This window comes from Hippopotamus amphibius, chromosome 17 (assembly GCF_030028045.1).
Source record: "Hippopotamus amphibius kiboko isolate mHipAmp2 chromosome 17, mHipAmp2.hap2, whole genome shotgun sequence".
Classification (NCBI taxonomy): Eukaryota; Metazoa; Chordata; class Mammalia; order Artiodactyla; family Hippopotamidae; genus Hippopotamus; species Hippopotamus amphibius.
Genome location: NC_080202.1, coordinates 22,028,678 through 22,046,247, shown reverse-complemented (window position 1 = coordinate 22,046,247; position 17,570 = coordinate 22,028,678). Strand labels below are relative to the sequence as shown.

At 38.8% G+C, this 17,570-nt stretch overlaps 1 protein-coding gene and 2 pseudogenes across 9 annotated transcripts in view; 2 read left to right on the top strand and 1 right to left on the bottom strand.

The window, feature by feature from the left end:
* The window catches only part of ACACA (acetyl-CoA carboxylase alpha), a 281,219-nt gene that overhangs the window by 213,219 nt on the left and 50,430 nt on the right, over positions 1-17,570 (bottom strand). For 6 of the 9 annotated variants that reach the window (XR_009049894.1, XM_057714164.1, XM_057714165.1 and 3 more), the window contains exons 2-3: positions 7,794-7,840; positions 4,777-5,029 (exon numbers count right to left, since the gene is read on the bottom strand). Coding sequence is in view for 8 of the 9 variants with exons in the window: in XM_057714164.1 (XP_057570147.1) it covers positions 4,777-5,029; positions 7,794-7,840 (300 nt within the window). In the remaining variant the exon portion in view is untranslated. Of the gene's footprint in view, positions 1-4,776; positions 5,030-7,793; positions 7,841-8,085; positions 8,133-17,570 lie in introns of those variants that run through there. The other 3 variants (XM_057714170.1, XM_057714167.1, XM_057714169.1) reach the window with 2 other exon arrangements.
* On the top strand, positions 837-1,688 carry LOC130839771 (voltage-dependent anion-selective channel protein 2-like; annotated as a pseudogene).
* LOC130840231 (ATP synthase F(0) complex subunit C2, mitochondrial-like) lies at positions 12,340-16,146 on the top strand (annotated as a pseudogene).

Below are 17,570 nucleotides of genomic sequence, written 5' to 3'. Positions count from 1 at the left end.
GCCATAAATGAGACAGGAACATAACTCACCTTCAGGGAGCCCTTCCTGAGTGAATTGAATGACTCTCTCCTTCCATAGCAGCAACTACTGTCTTAAACACCAGCTACAGGACATCTTAGGCTTGACATATATACCATATATCACACACACACACACACACACCCAGCATTTACAGATGGTTCTCAAATAGTCATTAACCAAACATGCTTGCTAAGCATAAAAAGTTGGCCATTTCATGTTTTGAGTCTATATTTTTAAGAAATTTAAGAGAAAATTGAGATGGAATTTCAAATACATGAACTGTAGTACAAAAAAGGTTTAAAAAAAATCACAGTACCTTAAGAAGTAAAAGATCCAACTGCAGGGCTAACCTGTTTCCAACTGGACTTCAACCAGGAAATCAGTGTACTAGTTGACAAAACTGATTACTGTCTTTGTTTGGTTGATAGTGTGATAGCGTGGGGTAATTTGGATTTGTACAGCATTGTAAGTATGCAGAACAATCTGACCTCAAGTGGCATCCCACAGGATGTCTCGTCCCACAAGAGAACATGTCAGTATCCATACAACTGGATGGCTCTCTTATATGCCACCAAATCATACATTAGGTATCAAAATCGGGATGTCTACATTCAGTCTTTAATGGTCTTTCTCCTCAAATGTCAATTAAATATTAATAATGAACTCTGCCCTCCAGCTGCGGCAGCTGCAGCCCGACCCTCCGAGGAGCCAAGCGGCCTCAGCTTTGAGCGGAGCAGCAGCAGCAACTCCCCCTTCCCCCAGGAACCCACCAGATCACCTCTTCCTGCAGCCTTGGACAGATCTGCCCCAGGCCAATGTAGATTCCTCCATCCTGTGCTGACCTCTTCAAAGCTTCCAGAGATATTCTCAACAAAGGATTTGGTTTGGGGGTTGGTGACGCTGGATGTGAAAACAAAGTCATGCAGTGGTGTGGAATTCTCAAGCTCTGGTTCATCTAATACAGACACTGGTAAAGTTATTAGGACCTTGGAGACCAAACAAAAATGGTGTGAGTATGGTCTGACTTTCACAGAAAAGTGGAACACTGGTGAGACTCTGGGAACAGAAACCGCTACTGAAGACCACATTTGTCACGGTTTGAAACAGATACGTGATACCAGCTTTTCACCAAACACGGCAAAGAAAAGTGGTAACATCAAGACTTCTTACAAGAAGGAATGTATAAACCTGGGTTGTGATGTTAACTTTGACTTTGCTGGACCTGCAATCCACAGTTCAGCTGTCTTTGGTTATGAGGGCTGGCTTGCTGGCTACCAGATGACCTTTGACAGGGCCAAATCAAAGTTGACAAGAAATAACTTTGCAGTGGGCTACAGGACTGGCGACTTCCAGCTACACACTAATGTTAGTGATGGGACAGAATTTGGAGGGTGGGCCTATCAGAAAGTATGTGAAGATTCTGACACTTCAGTAAACCTTGCTTGGACATCTGGAACCAACTGCACTCGCTTTGGCATTTGCAGCTAAGTATCACTTGGATCCCACTGCATCCATATCTGCAAAAGTCAACAACTCTAGTTTAACTTGCGTGGGGGTACATTCAAGACTCTGAAGCCTGACGTGAAGCTTATACTGCCCTGGTAGATGGAAAGAGCATTAATGCTAGAGGCCACAAACTTGCACTTGCCCTGGAGTTGAAGGCTTAATCCAGCTGAAAGAAACCTCTGGGAATGGATATAAGAAGATTTGACCTTAATATATTTCCAGTGTGACCAGCAGGCTTCCCTGCCCCGCTAAGAAGGGGATCAAAACAAAAGATGATCTAAACAAGAGCTGTATTTTAAATATTTAGACAGTTACTTGTTAGCTGGTTTCTAGCTGAATTGGTTACCTATCTAGTTACCAATGCTGCAGTCATGTAGTCACCTATACGTTATTTAAATGTATTTAAGTGCTAAATGCACTACCCATCAATAATGAAATAGATCTTTATGGAAACTGAAAAAAAAATATTAACAATGAGGTTCAGAAATATATCAACCTAGCTGACACACAGGTCACAAACCCTAGCTGATCTTCTCTAAAAATAAAAAAGCCAAAGCACAGTTTATCTACAGTGAAGCCTATATATTCCTACCAAGCTATAACTACTTTCTTAGGCATTATTTTCAAATGTCTGGGTCATAAAGCTTAGAGAGTGCTTAATTCAATCTTTCACTGGTACTCTAGAAAATATGTGATGCAAGTCATCTCCAGCTCTGGAAAAGTCTATTTTCTTTTTCTGCCTATCCATCCATCACACCCACTAGACTTCTCATTTAGCACCTAAAACCAAGCCCTCACTTGAGAGAGGGGCCCACTCTCGTCCTTATACTATGGCAATTACTTCACTTGGTTTTAGATGACCTCCAGTTGTCTTTTGAGAATGTTCCTGTCTCTTTACTCGGTAACACCTGTGAAGGATTAGACTATTCATTCTGGGAACTAATCCTAAACTCAGCCAGTCCCTATTCAATTTTGGGTTCAAAGGCCGAAAAGGAGTATCTGAGTCAATATCATCATTTCCACAGATGAGGAATATGAGTCCAAAGAGGTAACATGAATTGTCTGTGGTCACATACTTAATTGGTAGCAGATGTCAGAACAGAATCCTTTCTAATATATAAAATGAATTTGGATCAATTTAAATTACCCCCAAGGACACCATATCCACAAGTGACTTAAGAAATGAGTCAACGGAGAACCTTTGTTCTATTTTGGAACATTAGCTACCTGAGAAGCAAGTAGAAGCTGGCACTGTCTCTTTTCCAGGCTGCTGATCACACTTCAATCCATGGTTCTGCAATGAGCTACAGGCATGAGTTTTGCAACAGTAGGGCATGCAAAGAAATACGCAGGGGCTCATACCACTGACCACGTGGACTTTGCAATAAGAGCCATCAACTTTGGGAATGATTTGGCAACTATAAACTGCCTTGTAATAGCATCAGCTGAGTTTCTTGTAATGGTATTTATGTCACCATTGCCAAAGTCACAATTTCCTAATCCAACGAATTGATATTCTGCTTCACTTGGCCTCAAACTGGACAAGTTTCTCAAGTGCTGTCTGGCTTTAAGGATTTAGATTTCACCCAGTCTTTCTCAACAGGGGCACCATGACATCGTGAGAACAATTCTCAGCTGGTTCTGTGTGATTACCCAGTACATTGCAGGAGGTTTAGAATCTTGGGTCCTCTGCTTTCTAAATGCAAGTAATCCCACCAGTCACAACCCCCACACATTTACAAATGACCTCAGGGAGGAAGATACCACCACCAGTATTAGCCTTCGGGACAACCATTAAGTAAACTAGTAAGTAAAAAAAAGGTTTACATAAAGATAAAGACCTGATCTCTTTTCCCTGTCACTAAACACTGTCTTCTATTCCAATTTTTAAGCCCAGAGAGTAGATATAATACTTATTTACTAACTCCTAAAAACCAACTTTGTCTGAACCAGTTATACAATTAAAACACTTGTATGGTCAAGGAAATAGAGGAGAAAAGTTGCTGAAATGGACTCAGGGTACATAACTTTGAATTCCAGTTCTCTAGCTATTTACCTTCAGGCAAGTTACTTTCCCTCGTTAGGCCTCAGTTTTCTCATCTATTTAAATAAAAGGCATTAGGCTAAATTATCTCTCTGGTTCATTGCAGTTCTAGGAATCTGTGAAGTAAAACATAATTAACTTGCTTAACTTTTTTCTTTCAGCCTCCACATAAGCCAAACAAGGGTGACCACTGACACTGACACTCAATACTTCACGTTTCAGAAGCAAGGACCCCAAATCCCCTGGGATAAGCATAAGGCAGGACAGTCACATTCAGCCATACCCAGTACAGGATTTTACTACAGAATCTATATATTGAGTGTATAAAAAGAAGCTGAATTACTTTATGACCCATTAATAACAGAAGCACCAAGATAAAAGCAGCAGCAATAGTCACCCTAATTTACGTGTATCTAGGCTAACCAATAATCTCAACCCTGGCTGTATATTAGAATCATTCAAACAGCTTTTAAAAAAAAAAAAAGCCCCAGCTCTAAGCCAAGCCAGTATCACATGAATCAGAATCTCTGGGGATGGGGCTCATTTCTTAAGGTCCCCCAAGTGATTCTAATGTACAGTGAAAACCAAGAGCCACTAATTCAGACCCTTTAATCCAAGAAATGCAAAGCAAATGACCAAAAGTTCACACACTGGTTTTACAATCAAACATCAATAAATAAGAATAACCTAGTCTTACTATTTACTACCATTCTCAATTCTATGTAGAGAATTGCATTTCTAGAGGAAAAGGAGAGCTCTACAAGCCCTTGTTCCTCAATAAGGGCTGGCCCTGCCAGAATTAGAATATAACTTTCTGACATGATAAAGTAGTTCAAAGAAAGATTACTACAAATTTGCCCACCCCCGCAAAAGTCCTATCAACCACCAGACAGTTACAACAATGTTAGTCAAAGTAGTACAGAGACTGAAATTCCTCAACCTCACTTGCTGGGTTTCACTAAAACACCTAGCATGTAGGAAGAACGGGAGAAAGTTTAGAGGAGCATTTAAGAAAAGACGCCTTCAAAACCTGCACTCCAGGCAAAATACATCAGTTTCCAATTACTCATCAAAACTTTAAGTTCAATAATATAGAAAAAGGTGAAACAATCTTGGCTCAAATTATTCTTGTTCTTTTCATAACAAGATCAGTGAAACCAATAGGACAGGTTAAATAAGTAAAACATTAAACTTCTCTGACTTACCTCATGTGTAAGGCCAAGCCATCCTGTATGCTAGAGAGCCCCAAGTCAGAGAGCGTATCTGAGTTGACAGAGGCTGGAGACAGAGAGCCCTCCTTCTCCTCCAGGAGGTCCAGCTTCACTAGGTTGCTGATCTCATCCTCTGAGTTATCTTCAGACACGGAACCAATGATGAATCGGGAGTGCTGGTTCAGCTCCAGAGATTTGGCCAAGGAAGAAGGTTCATCCATTATTCCTTCAAAATGATGTCTCAGAGCTATGGAGAAGATGAGGAATAAGTTAGAAATAACCTATATCTGAGGAAAAGCCACAGGTCAGACCTAATACAACACAGCTGGCACTTGGAAGCAAGGCAGAGCTTGAGAACCAGTTTACTTAGCTGTTCTTTCTCAAGGCCATTGCTTTCTAAAAGAAAAGAAAATCCAGATCATGGGAAGAAGGCCTAAAAAATTAAAATCGGTTCCCTTTTCCTCAAAGAAGGTTCTCTCTAAAAACTTTATAAGCCATTCCCATTTATCTATCAATTGGGTGATGACCAAGAGATACCAGTGAGCAATGGGGACATCTCTGCAGTAGGTGAAAGCTGCTCGTTGTGATACCGCGACTTCAATTGTTGGTAGCGGGGAGAATGCAAGGTAAGGGTTTGGGGAGAGTGGTGGTCATTTGAAACTTGGTGTTTAAAGTAAAGTACACAACTATCATCTGATTCCAAACACTGTACTGTTAGAGGATGTGAATTTTACATAAGTGCATATACATATAAATATATACACATGAAATATATTTATATATTTACATACATATATAAAGCAAACTAAATGTGTATATACATATACTATACACACACACACAGAGTTTGCTTTAAAGCAAACTCCTGATGAGTATTTTTTAATAAAAAAAAAACTTTACTTGTCCCCATCAGTTTTTTCTTAAGTTACACCTGTTAAAAATTCACCCCAAAATGTCTGTTTGGGGCTCTAATATGCTGCCTGCTGACACTGATAGAGAGAAAGTGAATCTACTATCAAATTTGAAATGTATAATGAAAATTATGGGGGCGTTATCTCAATTAAGTACAAGTTTTCTAGATACAGGGCCTAGTAAGGATTAGATGTTACCAACTGTTAGCAAACTAATTAACAAGGACCAAAACATAGTTCAAAGCTCACAACAACAATAAAAAAGAAAACTAAATGAAACAATATTTATTCCATCATTTCAAAAATCCTATTTAAAAAAGTCAAAACTACACATCAAATTAGTGTTAAACAGCTTGTAGCCTGACCAACAATTTTAATTCAGAGTCCTGATATTGAGGTGCTCTAAGAGAAGGTTATAAATAAATAATAATCTTAGTATTAATAATTTTATATGCTGTAAACCACTTTGATGTATAAAAGTAAACAGTAGTGTTCTTTGACATTCAATAATAAGAACATCAAGATTTTAAAATATTTGAGAATCATCACTAAATATGTTAAAATCACACATGCACCACTATTCCTGTGTAATTTATGAATCAGAGAATATTCATTTTACAAAAACAAAACAGTACCTGTAAATGCTAGAGCAGTGGTTCTCAAAGTGTGGTCGCCAGACCACAGCAGCAGCCACAGTAACCACATCACCTGGGCTCCACCACAGACTAGCTAACTATACTGGAACCTATAGGTTGGGACATTGGTAATCTTTATCTTAACAAGTCCTGAAATTTGAGAACCACTGTGCTCGAAGAATGAAGCAGTAATAACAAATTGCCAGGAATGCTAAAAAAAATACCTATAGACATTTCCTCAAAGTGAGTTGGAGGTTACTTAAGCTAACTTTAATTTTTAAAACCAGAATCAAATATCAAAGTATCATGTGAGAGCAAAAACTCAATGTCTAATTCACTATACAGGGGACTTCCCTGGCAGTCCAGTGGTTAAGACTCCAGGCTTCCACTGCAAGGGGCCCGGGTTAGATCCCTGTAGTGGGCATGGGAGGGGGGGGTGGCAAGGAGACACCAAGACCCCCACACGCCATGCACTGTGGCCAAAAAAATAAAATAAAATAAATAAATTCACAAATTCACTACACATTTCTCCCTTGGAATATTAGGTTTCTTTTCAAAAAAAAATTTTTAATATCTCCAAATTCTATACAGGCTTATTTCCAGAACCTTCAAAAAACCAAATCACTAAGAGAAAAAAAGAATGAACGGAAAAAAGGGAGAGAATGAGGGAGGGAGGGAAAAGTTCTAACAGATTTACCACTCTGAAGAACACCAAAAGGTAGAGCAGCAAAAAAGCTACTTCTTTCACATTTTAGAGCAGTAAATAATCAAGTTTAAAAATAATAGATTAAAAAAATTTTTCAAAAATTCTATCTCAACCAACACAGAAAATAATAGGTGCCCTCTTCACAAGAGAAATAAGTAAGGCCCTCTGGGACAGATTCTAGTTTATAGCCTGAGTGAAATTAGATAACTACACACACACACACACACACACACACACACACCCCTCACTGAGAAAGGAGCAATTCTTTGATACCAAGGGAGAAGTATAAGAAAGGATTAACGAATAAATGAAAGGCTCCATAAGGTCAATTTCAAAATTTTTTTTTCCTACCTAAGAACATGAAGGCAGCCTTCCCTAAAAGTTTCCAGATATTGAAAGCAGCTAAGTGTCAAGAGCTAAAGAGCCTGTCCATCAATCAGCAACTCTACTGAGTGGTATTTCCAGGCACAAGCCTACAAACCACAGAAAAGACAGGTCTTGTATGGAAAATCGCTGAGTAGCTGTCCAGACACTCTAGAAGCTACCCCATAGCCCATCCCATTTCCACCGATTCCAGCCTGAAATGAAGAGGAAAGTGGTGGATTACTATCACTGTCAAAGTCTCAGCCACTTCAATCTGCCTATATTCTTTTGTGGAAGGCAACTTTTAACATAAAAGCCTACAGTTTTATATTTTAGCACAGGAACATAAAATTTTTATCACACTGTAAACATGAAGGAGCATTATTTGTAACTGACCTCTTATAATTCTTATTGTCTGAGCAGATATCCACCTCCAAAAAGAACTAAAGAGAGAAAGAGAGAGATTTGAAGTGTTTTGTTTTCTAAGAAAATCCAAGTTTATCAATTCCTGTTTGCTCATCATAGCACAAAACTAAATACTCAAAGTATTATTTTTCTGGTCAAATACATTATTTAACTTGAAGTATAAAGTTCAGTTGTTTATTTGTTTAAATCTGTAAATCGAAAGCATTACATATTCAAACACTTTATTATTCATGAGAAGTATTAAGCAATAATCCAAGCTTACCATTTCACAAGGTACCTTTTCCCATTGTATGCTTCAATGGACACATTTCGACCTTATGATTTCCAACATTTCATCAAAAAGGAGGCAGTGGGGAGAAGAGAACCACTAGATTCTCTACAGCTCAGTCAGGCTCTGATTATGTTTCCACATGTTTACACCCACCCACAAAGGTTGGGGAGCCAGGGAGGGGACAGGTCTCTCATTATTAAGTCCCTAAACTCAAAGGGACCAAAGAATCTCTCGCTATTTCCCAAATTCTGGGTTTCCTTCGAAGCCCAACAACTGTAATGTATTCAGGGCAGAAATTCTCAACTTTGACTATATATAACAATCACCTGTGGAGCTTTTTAAAAACAAATGAATGGATAAAGATGTGGTGTGTATATACAATAGAATACTACTCAGCCATAAAAAAAAGAATGAAATTTTGCCATTGCAACAACATAGATGGATTTGGAAGGTATATGCTTAATGAAATAAGACAGAGAAAGACAAACAATGTATGATATTACTTACATGTGGAATCTAAAAAATACAACTAGCGAATACGACAGAAAAGAAGCACACTCAGATAAAGAGAACAAACTAGTGGTTACCAGTGGGGAGAGGGAAGGAGGGAGGGACAATAAAGGAGTAGGGGATTAAGAGGTACAAACTATTATGTATAAAATAAGCTATAAGGATATATTGTACAACACAGGGAATATAGCCAACATTTTATAGTTAACTATAAATGGAATATAACCTTTAAAAATTTTAAATCACTATTTACACCTATAACTTATATAATATTGTACATCAACTATACTTCAATTTAAAAAAACAAAAAACAAATACACACACACATACATAAACTCCATTCCAGATCTTCTGACTCAGAATCCCTGCTAGAGACCCAGAGATTTGAATTATTAAGATCCACAATTGATTGAACCTCTTTAAATCCAGGCTTGAAAATCACCGGCCTAGGATGGACAGGAAAAAAGAAGGAAAGAACTTCTTTACACTGATAGGGAAATCCAGAATTTCTAAGAGAGGACCCCAAGTGACAAGCAACGGGACTGGGGACAGGGCAGGTATGCCAATTGGGGAATTAGGATTTATCCAGTTGTGCTGTCTGAGCTAGTGTAATTCCTTACAACTGTGGTAGAGAGGGGAGTGAGAAAAGGAAGGAAAAAGTATGTAGTTTGGTTGGGATGTAACCAAAGGTGCCAATGGAGCTGGAGTCAAAACCTAGGACCAAGATCACACTCTGACTCTGCCACACGTTGGCAGTGCAAACTTGAACAAATCACTTAAGGTCTCTAAGTCACCTCATCTGTACAGATAAAAAGTGGTCTTATGGACCTCATGGGACTGCTGTGAGGACTGAGAATATAAGAAAGAGTTTTATAAACTATGATGCACTAGACCAGTGTTTTTCAAACTATGGGTTACCAATAATCAGAATACTAAAAAATTAATTTAGTGGGTTACAACCAACATTTTAAAAATTAAATAGAATAGAAAATGTTAAGAGTGCACCACACTTTATAAGGATAAATAGTTTTGTAAAATTTTGAATCAGTTATATATGTATGTCATGACATTAACAACATCTTATCATGAGTTGTATCCAAAAAGTTAAGTCTTAAAGCCACAATTAATCCTCACTCCCTGCCTCCTCCACTTTATGACCTCAAGCAAGCACAGTGGGTTAAGTACCTAAACCAATGCCTCTTAAACTTTTTTAGGTCAAGACACTACTAGAAATCTGATAAAAGCTATGGGCCCTTTGCTGACAAAAATTCACCCTCACTCAAATTTTGCTTGCATACATGTTTGGGATCCCTAAAGGACCTTGCAATGAATTAGGCTAAGACTTTTTCTCTAAGTGGACAAAGAATGGAGTTGACCCCCAGGCAAAGGCCCATATAGCTGCTGTCTTATCACCTCCAAAACAAGGCCCTTCCCCAGATCCAGTTGTAGGATATTCTGCTTAGCCAAATAAACATCTCCTTCATTATATCAAATGCTGGCAATGTCGAATTCTCTTTTATTTAAAAATACACATAGTTGACCCTTGGACAAGAGCAGGGGTTAGAGATGCTAACCCTCCGTGCAGTCAAAAAGCCGTGTATAACTTGGAGTGGGCCCTCTGTACATGTGGTTCCTCCAAATGCATGGTTCTTCCAAATTCAAGATTCATCATCCACAGATTTGACCAACTTTGGTTCCTATAGTAACTGCAGTATTTACTATTGAAAAAAATCCACATATAAGTGGACCCATGCAGTTCAAACCCCTGTTATTCAAAGATCAACTGTACATGTTCTTATACTTTTATTTGGAGACTCTTGAAAGTATTTGCAAAAGGCTCCCAAGCTATACCCCACGTTCTTGAAAAATGAGGAAAAGCTAATTACAGCTAATGCACTTATTTATTTAGATATTTCTCTCATAAAATACAACAGATTTTGGGAATTCCCTGGCTGTCCAGTGATTAGGACTCCACACTTTCACTGTGACAATGTGGGTTCAGCCCCTGGTCAGCGAAATAAGATCCCTCAAGCCACGGAGCACAGCCAAAAATTTTTTTTAAAACTTGCTTTCCCACTAAAATTTTTAAAAAAGGAGAACAGATTTTACCAAACTTAGTTAACATGTTCTCCTTGAACTCAAATGACACTGTATTTTCCAAGCAATTCTAACAAAGAGGCAGCAATTAGTTTTCATAGCCACTGATAAAAGTATCCAAACTAACATATTCTTGCCCTTTAAGCCACAGTAACTTCACTGAAATTTATTCAAAAAGAATCACTGAATTTGCCTTTTCATTTTTGTCCATTTTACTGATGAACTTTTAAATGGATTTTGGTATTAACTCAATATCCACAAGAGAGTTACAGGGTTTTTTTAAGCCACATTTTATTTTCCTGTGAGTTTTAAAATTTTAAATTACAAGCATTTGGGACTTCCCTGATGGTCCAGTGGTAAAGAATCCATCCTGCAATGCAGGGGACACGGGTTTGATCCCTGGTCGGGGAACTAAGATCTCACTTGCTGTGGGGCAACTAAGCCCAAGTGCCACTACTACCAAGCCCTCACACCTCAACTAGAGAGCCCACATGCCCTGGAGCCTGGGCGCCACAACTAGAGAAGAGAAAACCCTCACACTACAGCTAGAGAGAAGCCCATCTGCCACAACAAAAGATCTCGCATGCCACAACTAAGACCCAACACAGCCAAATAAATATTTTTTAAAATAATAATAAAAATTAAAATTAAAAAAAAAAACAAGCATTTGTGTTCCAACTAGTGAGATAAATAATGTATGTTCAAAGATAAATAAGATTTGGTCCCTAACTAAGCGGCGATGCACACCTAAATTAAAAATCACAGTAGTATAATAATTGCTAGGTGTGGAAACATAAGAGAAGGGTACATTATCCAAACTTGGAGGTGGTAATGGTGAGGACAGGGATCAAAGAAGACTTCCTGGAGTGGGAAGGCATTAACAATGAAGAACTACAGAGAAAAACAAGGAGGGAGAGGAAGGATCGTTCCATGTAGAAGAAACCACTGAATAAAGACCTAGATGGTAGAATATGATGACTTAGGAGAAATACTAGATCCGAATGGTTGCAAGAATTTGAGGTCATTTCCTTCAAGAGCCAGCTGGAGACTTTTTGATTTTTTTTGTAAAATAGGAGCATATTTCTTTAGGGTATAATAGAGAAAATAACATGGTGTACTTATCTGTCCTATTCCTCATTTCTCAGTCCAGGGATATAGAATATTTATCAAGGAGGAAGCTGGTGCAAACTTCAGCACCTTTTAAGTAATCTTACCAAACTTCTGGATAAAAATGGTACGTTGAACACACTAAAACAGAAGTAAAGGAATTTTTTAAGGATATAATCCACAAAAAGACATCCCCCAGGGGAAAAAAAAGTCAGGGGAGACAACAAGAAGATAATTTTCTTGGAAGCCAGATGGAGGAGTGAAAAATGACTACACAAACCCAGGAAAACTAAATTATGAGCCATCTGTGGTAAACTTAGAATCAATACAGTTTACATCACAGAATCTCCAAAATGTTCAGGAAGTAGAAGTGAAAAATGAAACTATAAAAAGGATTGGTTGAAATTCTGTTTCAGAAATTTCATATCCTTAGATGTGCTTCCCAACTGGTAGAGCCAGGTGCCTGCTGCTCTACTATCCTGATAAGAGACAAGATTTATTCTCTAGAGGGTTAAACGGAAGGCTTCTAGGATGAGGGATGCCAGCAACAGTAAAGAGGAGGGCACCGTATTGAAAATGGAGAGATTAAGTAAACATGTTGAGCAAGACGGCCCAGCCTTCTTTCCCTAATTGTCACCCTCCAGGAGGGAAACTGAAGGATTCTTCTTTGCAGAATCTAACCAGACCAACAAAAAAAAGCCTGAAGTAGAACACTAGAATTCCAAATTAAGATGCCAAATTAAATCACCCTACATTGAAATTAATAATCAACAAGCCTCATTCACATTTTCATAATCTTGAATCAGTTTTTCAATTCCCTCTCTCAAAGTTTAGCAGTCAATTAAGGATTACTAAATGTCTGAGAAAAACCTCCAACATGAAAGAATTTTTGAAAAACAATGACTACATGTAGAAAAAAAAAGCAACTTGAAGAGATTATAAAAAAACACAAAACAAACAAAAAAAAAACATTAAAATTAGGGGGAGGAAAGGAGGGCAACCTCAATTCTGTGGTATTTTCCCCCAAAACACATAACCCTAAAATAATCATAAAAAAAAAAATCAGATAAATTTGAATTAAAGGACATTCTACAAAAGACTCGAGAGTCCTCTTCAAAAGTGTCAAGGTCCAGTTTTAAAAAAGCAAAACAAAAAACGGAAAGACTAAGAAACTATCACAGATCAGGGAGACTAAGGAGACACTAAATGCAATGCTGTTTCTTGGGTTAGATCTTGGAACAACAACCAAAAAAACCAAATGAGGGACTTCCCTCATAGTCCAGTGCTTAAGAATCTGCCTTCCAATGCAGGGGATGTGGGTCCAAGCCCTGGTCAGAGAACTTAGATCCCACATGCCGTGGGCAACTAAGCCTGAGTGCCACAACTAGAGAGCCCAAGTGCCACAACTACAGAACCCATGTGCTCTGGAGCCTGAGAGCCACAACTAGAGAGCCTGAGTCACAACTAGAGAGAAGCCTGTACACCACAATGAAAGATCCCGTATGCCACAACTAAGACCCAATGCAGCCAAAAATAAAGAAATAAATAAATATTAAAAACAAAAAACACATGAGTTAAAAAAAAACTGGGGAAATCTGAATAAAGTCTACAGTTTACTTAATAGTACTGAACCTATGTTAATGTCTTAGTTTTGACAAAGGTACTGCAGCTATATAAGATATTAACATTAAGGGAAGCCTGGTAAAGGGTATGCAGGAACCTTATGTACCATCTTTGCAATGTTCCTATAAGTCTAAACTCACTCCAAAATTCAAAAAAGAAAATTAAAAATTTTAATTTTAAAGGTGTATCATTACCCTGAAAGAACTAAAAGAAGATACTATATACATGAAACAGAATGGGATGTTTTTAAAAGAAACATTTAAAGAACAAGAAAGAGGGACTTTCCTGGTGACACAGTGGTTAAGAATCTGCCTGCCAATGCAGGGGACATGGGTTTGATGCCTGGTCCAGGAAGATCCCACATGCCACAGAGCAACTAAGCCCGTGTGCCACAACTACTGAGCCTGCGTGCCACAACTACTGAAGCTCACACGCCTAGAACCTGTGCTCTATAAGAGAAGCCACCACAACAAGAAACCTGTGCACTGCAACGAAGAGTAGCCCCTGCTCGCAGCAACTAGAGAAAGCCCTTGCACAGCAACAAAGACCCAATGCAGCCAAAAAATAAATAAAATAAACTTATTTTTAAAAAGGTAAAAAAAAATAAAGAACAAGACAGAATTCTCAGAAGTTAAAAATATGATCACAGCAATGAAAACACTCAATACAAGAGTTAGAAGATAAAGTTAAGAAAAATCTTTCATAAATCAGTATAAAAACACAAAAGGATGAATAATAAGAGAGAAAAGATAAAAGTATTAGAGAACCTGTTCAGAAGGTTCAACATACAAAGAGGAACTCCCAAAATCGAGAACAGAACAAAATAAAGGGAAAGAAGGGTGTTATAACTTTAGGATGTTAAACATAATCCCCATAGTAACCATGAAGAAAATAGCTATAGAATATACACAAAAGGAAATGAGAGAGGAATTTAAACATTTCACTATAAAAAACACAACTAAACACCAAAAAACCCACAAAATACAAATGAAAAGTAAAAGGTTAATATAAGAGATAATTATAAACATTTATATACCTAATGACCACCAAAATATATGAAGCAAAAGCTGATAGAATTGAAGGAAGAAATAGGCAGTTCCACAATAATACCTGGAGATTTCAATAACCCACTCACAATAATGGATAGAACAATCAGACAGAGACAATCAAGGAAATAAAGGATTTAAATAACACAATAGAGCAACTAAATCTAGCAGACATATACAGAACACTCCACCTAACAATAATAGCATATACATTCTTCTCAAGTGCATGTGGGATATTTTCGAAGACCATATATTAGGCCATAAATTAAGTCTCAATAGATTTTAAAAGATGGATATCATACAAAGTATCTTCTCTGTCCACAACAGGATGAAATTAAAAATCAACAACAGAAGGAAAACTGGAAAAAACTGTGGAAGTTAAACACCACACTTTTAAATAACCAATGGATCAAAGAAAAAATCACAAGGAAAACTAGGAAATACTTGAAGACAAATGAAAACGAAACACACCAGGAACTTCCCTGGTGGTGCAGTGGTTGAGAATCCGCCTGCCAATGCAGGGGACATGGGTTTGATCCCTGGTCTGGGAAGATCCCACATGTTGTGAAGCAACTAAGCCCTGTGTGCCATCACTACTAAGCCTGCGCTCTAGAGTCTGTGAGCCACAACTACTGCAGCCCGCGGGTCTAGAGCCTGTGCTCCACAACAAGAGAAGGCACCGCAATGAGAAGCCCATGCACTGAAACAAAGAGTAGCCCCTGCTAGCAGCAACCAGAGGAAGCCCACATGCAGCAACAAAGACCCAATGCAGCCAAAAATAAAATAAATTTATTTATTAAAAAAAAACCCACACACCAAAACTCACATGATGCAGTGAAAGTAGAAATAAGGGGGGGAATTACAGTTATAAACATTTACATTAAAAAACTAGAAGGAGATCCCTGGTGGTCCAGTGGTTAGGACTCAGCACTTTCACTGCTATGGCCTGGGTTCAATCCCTGGTTGGGGAATTAAGATCCTAGAAGCCGTGTGGAGTGGCCAAAAACAAAAACAAAATTGACCAAAAAAAAGAAGAAGAAGAAGAATTTCAAATCAACAACCTAACTTTAAAACTTCAGGAACAAGAAAAAGAAGAGCAAACGAAACCCAAAGCTACCAGATGGGAGGAAACAATAAAGACTAGAGCAGAAAGAAATGAAATAGAAAAACAATAGAACCCCCTCTGTCTTCTCTGCACTGGGAGCAGCTCTCCTGCCATGGCCCTTCACCCCTGTCCCCTGAAAGTGTATGCTTGCTCCAAGTTCATCCCCACCCCCTCCTTGATCAGGAGAACCTCTCCACTCTATAGCCGATCACTGTCTGCAGTGGTGCTGAAACCACCCGGGACATTGACAGATGAGAGTCACAGCAGCTTTGCAGCCCCATGACCCTGACCACCTCACTTATTCCTAGCTGCAGCTTCCAAGCCAGCGCCATTTCAAGGGACACTGACACAGCAGCGAAGTTCACTGGGGCTGGCGCTGCCACAGGAGGGGTGGCTGGCTCTGGGGCTGGAATTGGGACTGTGTTTGGGAGCCTCACAATTGGGTATGCCAGGAACCCTTCTCTGAAGCAATAGCTCTTCCACGCTATTCTGGGCTTTACCCTCTTGGAAGCCATGAGGCTCTTTTGCCTGATGGTGCCATTTCTCATCCACTTCACCATGTGAAGGGGCTGTTTCCACCTCCCATAGTTCTTTCTCCCGCATCTCGTCTGCGCTGTATATTCCTTCTCCTGTACCTCCCAGGCAGCCTGGGGAAAGCGGCTGGCTCAGGGTTTGACAGAAGGAAGACACATAAATACTGTATTAAATAGGAGAAAGAAAGGAAGGAAGGAAGGAAGGAAGAAGGAAAGAGAGAGAGAGAAAGAAAGGAAGGAAGGGAGAGAGACAGACAGACAGACAGACAATAGAGAAAAATCAATGAAACCAAAAGTTGTTTCTTTGAAATGATCAACAAAATTGAGAAACCTTTAACTACACAGACTATGAAAAAAAGATAGAAGGCTCAAATTATTAAAATCAGAAATGAAAGTGGGCACATCACTACTGATTCTACAGAAAGGAAATGGATTGTAAGAGAGTAATATGAACAGCTGTATGCCAACAAATTGGATATCCTAGAGGAAATGAATAAATTCCTAGAAACACAAAACATACCAAGACTAAATCACAAAGAAAGAGAAACTTTGAATAGACCTATAACTGGTAAGGAGAACAGTAACCAAAAATCTCCCAATAGAGAAAAGCCCCGGATCTGATGGCTTCCCTGGTGAATTCTACCAAACAATTACAGAAGAACTAACATCAATTCTTCCCAAATCTTTCCAAAAAAAAAATTGAAGAGAATACTTTCTAACTCATCCTATGAGGCCACAGTTACTCTGATACCAACGACAAAGACATTGTAAGAAAGGAAAGCTAAAGACTAACGTTCCTCATGAACATCCTCAACAAAAAACTAGCAGAGCTCAGCAGCATATTAAAAGGCTCAGGGACTTCCCTGGTGGTCCAGTGGCTAAGACTCCAAGCTCCCAATGCAGGGGGCCTGGGTTCAATCCCTGGTCAGGGAACTAGATCCCACATGCTGCAACTAAGAGTTCACAAGCTGCAACTGAAGATTCCGCATGCCGCAACAAAGATCAAAGATCAGGCATGCCACAACTAAGACCTGGTGCAACCAAATTAATTAATTAATTAATTTCAAAAAAAAAAAAGGCTTAAACACCATCACCAACTAGGATGCAAGGATTCCACTGGATTCCTAGAATGCAAAGATGATTCAACATACATAAATTGAATATAATACACCACATTATCAGAATGAAGGGAAAAAGAAAACCCCACATGATCATCTCAATTAATGCAGAAAAAGCATTTGATGAAATTCAACATTTTCATGATAAAAACACTCAACAAACTAGGAATAGAAGGAAATCTCCTCACACAAAAAAGGTCATATATGAAAACCCCACAGCAAACATCACACACAATGGTGAAAAACTAAAAGCTTTCCTCTATGATCAGAAAGACAACAGGGGGCCTGGTCGGCTCCGACCCTGTCCAGACCCCTGGCCTGGCCCACTCCAACCCAA